This window comes from Octopus bimaculoides, chromosome 22 (assembly GCF_001194135.2).
Source record: "Octopus bimaculoides isolate UCB-OBI-ISO-001 chromosome 22, ASM119413v2, whole genome shotgun sequence".
In the NCBI taxonomy this organism is placed as follows: Eukaryota; Metazoa; Mollusca; class Cephalopoda; order Octopoda; family Octopodidae; genus Octopus; species Octopus bimaculoides.
Window position 1 is genome coordinate 16,376,914 of NC_069002.1, and position 8,261 is coordinate 16,385,174.

The 8,261-nt window shown below is 38.8% G+C and overlaps 1 protein-coding gene across 1 annotated transcript in view; it reads left to right on the top strand.

Moving 5' to 3' along the window:
* Positions 1-4,021: 4,021 nt before the first annotated feature.
* Positions 4,022-8,261, top strand: part of LOC106872176 (actin-interacting protein 1) — a 51,917-nt gene continuing 47,677 nt past the window's right edge. The window contains exon 1 of the mRNA XM_052975649.1: positions 4,022-4,202. Within this exon, the coding sequence (XP_052831609.1) occupies positions 4,187-4,202 (16 nt within the window). The 5' untranslated portion in view covers positions 4,022-4,186. The remainder of the gene's footprint in view (positions 4,203-8,261) is intronic.

The following is an 8,261-nucleotide window of genomic DNA, read 5'->3' on the forward strand; positions in this document are numbered from 1 at the left end:
GTGTGTGTGTGTGTGTGTGTGTGTGTGTGTGTGTGTGTGTGTGTGTGTGTGTGTGTGTGTGTGTGAGTGTGTGTGTGTGACTGCAGTCAAATGACTAAAACAAGTAAAAACAACAGTTCCAATTTACAGAAAACAAAAGACAAAGACAAGTGAGGGAACAACGAGGTGTATTAGTTTTGACACTTGGGAAGAATGGGAAAGCCTTTGATGTTTCGAGCCTATGCTCTTCGACAGAAAGGATTGAAAGGCAAAAAAATGGAGAGAGAAAGAAAAAGAAAAAAAAACAGAGAGAGAAAAAATGTGTAGGGATACGGGTCAACATGATGAAAAAAAAATACATACATACATACATGATGGCCATCCACTATTGACCAAGGAAGATCATTGCTGACCTTAAGAACATTGTGCACCCTAGCACTAACTTATACCCTATTCACGGTATCAAAGGCCTTGGTTAAACATAAATGAATATCTGGACAAGATCCATATTCTGCTCATAGCACTTCTCCTGCATCAGTCTTGCTGTGAAAATCATATTCATTGTCCCTCTACCAGATCAGAAGCCACGTTGAGATTCAGATAGGACATCATTTATGAGACACCCATTAAGGTGGGTAAGAATATTTGCCAGAACCTTGCCAGCAGCTGATAGTAGAGCAATACCCCTTTTCCTTTATAGAAAGGAAGAATAATTGCATCCTTCCAGTCCTTAAGCATTGCACCATCCCTCCAGACTGCAGTAATAAGTTCATGAAGGGACTGTATGATGTAATCACCACCAAATCGCAAAACCTCAGCATAAATTCCATCCCTTACAGGTGCCCTACCAAGATTCAATTTACTTATTGATGTCATTACCTCATCTATTGATGTTGGTGCATTTACGTCCCCGTAACTTAGCAGTTCGGTAAAAGAGACCAATAGATTGAGTACTAGACTTACAAAGAATCAGTCCTGGGGTCGATTTGTTCGACTAAAGGTAGTGCTCCAGCATGGCTGCAGTCAGTTGACTGAAACAAATAAAAGAATAAAAGAATGAAAATATATATTAAAAATTAAGATACATATACTGAAAATAAAATAAATATATATGGGGGTGGGAAGCAGCACATATTAAGCAGAGGCCAGCAATGTCTGTGCAGAGTTTTAGATCCAATAAGGCTTGCACAACACCTCATAGACCCTCTCCACTTTATTGACATTATCCAGAGACAAACCAGAGCGAGATGTTTGGTGCCAATATGAATCGCAGGTTCAGGGATGTGGGAGCGCCATGATTTTTGGCACAAACCAAAGATCCCCAAAATGTCCAATAGCATTCCCTGCATATCTGGTTTTATATCAGAGTAACCTTCTCCTAGAGACATGTTTCAACAGAAGCTGAAGGGGTACGTCACTCCCAGTGGTCTTCTAGCATGCTGGACACCATCACAGTCTCATACATACATACAACTGCGATCCAGAAACTCCCGGATGGAAAAGCACCTGGTAGAGACTTGATTGTTGGATATTGGTACAAGAAGCTACCATTCTACTGACCATATCTTATCTATTTGAACTAGCAAGCTCAGCTCTCATTGGGAACAGTAGCATACCACACTAGTTAGCTCTGGCAGAGACAAAATTGATCCCCAAATGCAGAACCACCCACACGGCAAAAAAACTACCAGCCAATTGTGTGCCAGAACTTAATGTATAAGATTTGTACAGCATATTTAAACTTCTTCCTCCAAAACCATTATGAAACCAATAACATTATCACAACAGAACAAGCAGCTGGGAAGAAGGGAGTCTGGGGATGTGCTGAGCAATTGTTAATCAACAAAACTGTGATGTCAGAGTTGCAAGAGTATAGGAGGAACCTAGTTTCAATGTGGCTGGACTACAAGAAAGCCTTTGACTCTGTTCCCCACTCATGGATGCAAGGAGCCCTTCAATTTGCTAAAGTTCCAGTGAGAATAGTCAAAACTATAGCTGACCTGACTTTATCATGGGGCACCATCTTGAAATTAAATACAAAGAGTGACTGTATTATCAATGATAGAATACAGTATCACAAAGGCATATTCCAAAGAGATAGCCTCTCTGTGATGTTGTTTATACTTTCTGTAAAGCCCTTGTCATTTGTGTTAAGGAAGTCTGAAGGATATCTCGCTGGTTCACAAGGAAACAGAAATACCAAAATCACATACTGTTTCTTTGTGGATGACTTAAAACTTTATGCAAAGAATATGCATGAGATGAAAAAGAGCCTTGACCTAGTTACAACATTCTGAAAGGATGTAGGAGTTTGGTCAGGATAAATGTTGCGATATGATTGTGTAAAGGGGGGAAACTATAAACCAGACTAGTAACATCTCCATCAATGATTTGACTGTTTCCCCTGTATCTGACGAGAAATGTTACAGGTATCTAGGGGTGGATGAAAATATATTTTACAATGGCACCTGTAACAAAACACATGTCACTAAAGAATATTACAGCCGAATAAAGAAATTTTGGACCTCAGAAATCTCTGCATTCAATAAAACAGTGGCCCACAATGTGTCTGCAGTGCCAGTACTCATACCAACATTTGGGCTGCTTGATTGGATGGCAGAGGCATCATATCCCTTTGGCAATATCTTTTAACCACCAATCTTGCACACATGGGGCTGATAATATCATAAGACTTGGAAGGCAGCTCTTTGAGCAACATTCTTTGTCTGATAACCTAGAATACATGCCCAAAGAAGCCACACAACTCTACCGCATCATATCATCAGATGAAAGGAGGAACCTATATCAGCAGAAGACTCTGCATGGATATGTTAGTAGAAAGCTCCATGATGATAGTAACATTGATCATCAAAGCAGTCTATCATGGACCAATAGCTGGATTACTACCTCCCACTTTGAAGAGTATGCGTTTGCAATCCAGGAACAGGAAATATCAACCAAGTACCTGATGCACAAAAGGGACAGAGATGCAGGAAAAGCCGTGAAATATGACAACCAATGCAGACTTTGTGGAGTTCACACTGAAGATATCACCCACATCAGAGGCAGTTGTCCAAAAATGTCATCACGGTATTATCTACCGATGAGACATGATGTTGTAGCTAAGATAGACAAAGAAATAAGAACTCACAATATGGTAGAAGCCATAGCCACTCATAATAAAAAGGAATACTAGTGGAATGTCCCAGTGAAGACCTCAATAAAATGTAAGCACAACAGGCCTGATATAATGATTTGGGATAGAGAAGAGAAACTGTGTACAGTTCTGGAAATTAGCTGCCCAGTGGATGTTAACATAAAGCTGAAGATCAGTGAAAAAGCGAATACTTACGCTGAACTATTGAGCAATCTACAGTTACTCTATCCAGATTACAAGTTCAGGTTTATACCTGTAATTATTGGGCCCTTGGATATATAACACACTGCCTAAATGCCAATCTTGAGAAATTAGGCTTCTCAAAACCAGAAAGGAAAAAGCTAATTTGAAGACTACAGATCCAATCCATCACTGGAACTGTAAAAATTTGTAAAACTTTCCAGAAGTTTCTCATTTAAATATATATATATAAGTATGTCTAGATATGCAACTATATGCATAAGAATACAGACATAAAACATACAAATCTGCACATACATACATACAAAAATACCCTGCTGTTGATGTTGAAATGCCAATGAAGGAGCCTTGGATCTAGGTTAGAAACCGGTTCTTTCTCTATTGGCAAAAAATATTGAAATAAACTGAATAATGACAACAGACATACATACGACATGAAAATTTCCAAATGTTTAAAACAGTTCACATCCTTTATTCGCCAGAATGTCAACAAATTTTATATCCGTAATGTGCTTTCATAGAAATAAATCATATATCGTTGTAAAGCCGGCCTTTTTGTTTGCAGCAGGTGTGGCTTGCGGAATTTGCCGACAACTAACGGAAATGTTGCACCCCCATCATATATACACACGCACGCACGCACACACACACACACAAACATACACAAATAAATGAATTTATACAACCATATAAATAAATATTTATATATATTATATAGTTATATACATATATACACACATATGATGCATTTATTTCTAATGTATGTCTAGGAAACCGAAAGCAGTTCCGGGAATAAGCGGGCGTTGACGGAAATATCTCCCCCATTTGTCTGCACAGCAATCAGCGGCGATGTCTTACACACTCAGTAAGTTGGCTGCAATTTCTTTTGTCTTGGGTTTCTGTTTACAACCACAGTAATGTCTGTCCAACATCTGCCTTATGTATCTGTAATCTAGCCATTGTTATATAAAATGTAAATCTGAACCACTTCAGAAATCTTGTTCTTCTCTCCGCCTCCTCTTTTTACTCGTGATTTAAAAATCTCTTTAGAGAGATTTCCAACTTTCTACTTTCGTTCTTCTTTTATTCCGGCTTCCAACATCATCCATTTCTTCTTCACAGTCGTTGAACTTTCCATGTATTATTAGATTCAATTACTTTTCCCCATGCCCACAGCTATTACTAAATTAAACACCGTAAATACATTAAGTGCTAAGATATAACTACACTTTAATGCCCCGCCTCGTTGTTTTCGCATAACTTTCCCGAAAGTGCCTTTTTTAAAATGAAATTTTGCAGATCTACGTTTTCCAAGAGGTTGATTATGTAATGTCGATGTCTTAGGCATAGAAATCTGAAAAAGTAGAAAGTGCGGGAAATTGTTGGTAAAAAAATGTGAGAGGGGGAAAAAAAAAAAGGAAGATTGTCTGAAGTAAAATTTATTTTATCATTTCCATCAACATTATTATAATTTGTTCCTTCGATTACGTATTTCTGCAAAGTTCCTTAAAAAAAAAAAAAAAAAAAAAAAAGATTTCAGAAAATTGTAAGGTAGCAAATTCGGGGGTGGGGCACCTTTTTGTAAGATATGTCATATTATCATATACTCACACAAACGCACATTTCTATATTGGGAAAAAATTGCTCTGTTATTGCCTGTCCTTCGCCGCTCCCTTTCAATTATTAAAGAAGTCAGGAGCCTGTAAGCGGTCAGTTGACCTTTCTGAAAGAACAACCAAACTCCTTTCATATCAGGTGAACGACCTAATAGAAAAGTAGGATGCAATTTGAATAATAGTTCTGAATGTATTGTCTGAAAATAAGATGTGATGGTGATGGCTAGATAATGGCTTTTGATAATATTTTAGATCAGTTTTCATCTCCCGTGTTGCGACTTTCCTAAAATAACAGGATTAAAAATTTAACGGAAGCATATATAATTTACAATTAACTCTTAATTTTTAGTAATATATATGTCTTCTACTGTAGCCCTAGGCTGCCCAAAGCTTTGCGAGTGGATTTGATAGAGGGAAACTGAAAGAAGCCCGTCGTGGGGCTGTGGGTGTCTTTGTGTCGATGTTTGTCCCCCACCACCGCTTGACAATCGGTGTTGGTGTGTTTACGTCCCCGTAATCTAACAGTTTGGCAAAACTGATCGACAGAATAAGTATCAGACTTTAAAAATGTACTTCTTGTGTCGATTCGTTCGATTAAAATTCTTCAAGGCGGAGCACCAGTTTAGCCGTTATCTTATAACTGAAACAAGTGAAAGAAAAAGCTATGTATGTACGTACGTTTAATTGTATCCTAACCTTAATTTTATTAAAAGGGGTGGGTCACGTAGGATGCTATTTGGTACTTGGGGTGTCTGTTTAATTGGGGCTGGTTGTTTGATGTCAAACTTCTAACCGATTTTATTTGCCCAACACAAACTTGTTATATTTTCAAACACTTCAGTATACGAAGGTAGTGTTTAACCCACGGCCAGTACTGACCAAAGCCATTCCAGTCTCGTGGTAGTTAGATATTTTTGTAGTCATCACTTCATTGTCTAACTTTTTTTTTGTTTTGTTTTAAGGCTGGCGGATGTGATATGAAGATTTGTCTACTATTTCTAGCAGGTCAAACGACCACGCAACGACACCCTCGTTTGTGTGTCTTATGTTTGTTGTTGCTGTTGTTTACTCTTATCGGTTAAACTTACGAGCAGAGATAACCCAGTCGTGATCATCCCATTTACATGTGTCTCTTTATTTTTTCTAACGGCGGTAGAGTATGATTTGAGTTAGATATGGTTGCTATTTCCAGCCGCTCAAATGACCACATAGTAGCTCCTCCTTTTAGCTTGTAAGGTCTACCCCAGGTGAAGCCTGTTATAATAGACATTCCAGCCTTGACTGTACCGTAAGACAACCAATGTGGACCACATCCGTTCTCTTAAAGTACGTTAGGTGTGCTTTGAAGAAAACCTGGTTGCTATGTCTAGCAGATCGAATGACCGCGTAAAGGTACTCATATTGGCCAGTAAATGTTTCATTGTGTGTACTTAAAATCGGTTGGCATGTGTGTGTGTGTGTGTGTGTACGTACTTATATCTGTTGGCTTGCCTGTGTTGCAAAAAATTAGTGAACTGCTTAACTTAGATGCAGAAAACACCTGCTCCTAGTCTGTGTTGAAGTGCCCCTCGCCTTGTCTGACTTAAACAATTGCACTTCTTATATTACCAGTGCTCGTGTGCGTCTGTCCTGTGTACACACGATCAGTAACACGATGCTATCGTTATCATTGTTGTGATAATCATTTTCGTCATTGTCACATTTTCTATTGCTCATTGCAACTTTTCAAGCTTTCTTGTCTTTCGTCTATGAGTGTGTGCATATATGTATAATGTATACGTAATGTGAGTTGTCTGTGGGTGTATAGACGTTAGCTAATTTTATATTTTGACGATTTATTATCTCTTTTTAATAAATGTAAACATAATAATATTCCTCTACACTGCCTTAAGTATTTTCCGATTCGTTTCGGCCATTCCCGGTGGCCAAATTATCTTTACACATTCGTCATTGTTTCTTAGTTTCATCTTCGTTAACTATCCAAATTGAAAATTGTTATTTGCGGTATCGTTATATTGATAGCAACATATATAAATTTAAAGCACATACATGTATATACAAACTATGTACCGTATTGCGAACAGAAAACACGACTGTTTTCTCTGTTATCTTTTTATCAAGTTTTCATTTTCTTATTTTCATCCGAATTTCTGGCATTTTATTCAAAACAGATTCCTGAAATGCATTTATCGACGTTTATTATGTCGTCTGCACGACGAGTTCAAATCCCAGATCCCGGTGCCCCTTCATCCTGCAGATGAGACGGTAAACATCTAGAAATGTTAATGATAGAATTAAAAACTTTATAACTTAACCAATCAAACTGCTAGAAACGTCTACAGTATAAAATATTTTTTTCTACTCTAGGTACAAGGCCCGAAATTTTATGGGGAGGGGGCCAGTCGATTAGATCGACCCCAGTATGCAACATAATTTGCTGAGATAGGTTTTTCTACAGCCAGATGCCATTCCTGTTGTCAACTTCCATTTGTTTTCAAGTCAGGTAATGTCTCCTTATGGTCAGACATATTTTTGCAGTATATTAGAAACAAAGGACTCTGCTTGTATGGCAGTGACACTCATTTACAACTATTATATGATGTCAAGGCAGCGAAACAGTAACACACATACTCACACACACTTACTTGTGTGTGTGTGTGTGTGTGTGTGTGCAGGTGTGGCTGTGGTAAGAAGCTTGCTTCCCATCCACATGCTTCTGGGTTCAGTCCCACTGCGTGGCACCTTGGGTAAGTGTCTTGTATAATAGCCTCAGGCTGACCAAAGCCTTGTGACAGAAACTGAAAGAAGCCTGTCATATATACATATGTATGTGTGTGTGTGTGTGTGTATGAAGTACTAAGGTCAATTCATTCAACTGAAAATTCAAGGCAGTGCCCCAGCATAGCCACTGTCAAATGACTGAAACAAGTAAAAGATAAAAAAAAGAAGATAAAAGATATATAATGGCACAGGAGTGGCTGTGTGGTAAGTAGCTTGCTTACCAACCACATGGTTCTGGGTTCAGTCACACTGCGTGACACCTTGGGCAAGTGTCTTCTACTATAGCCTAGGGCCGACCAAAGCCTTGTGAGTGGATTTGGTAGACGGAAACTGAAAGAAGCCTGTTTCTAAGACCTTTGGAAATGTGCTGTGCGTGAGAAGACCCGGCAAGCCAAGTGAGATCGTTGCCAGTGCCCCTGGACTGGCTCTTGTGCGGGTGGCACATAAGATGTACCATCCTGAGCGTGACCATTGCCAGTACCGCCTGACTGGCCTTGTAGGGTTTTCGAGCGAGATCGTTGCCAGTG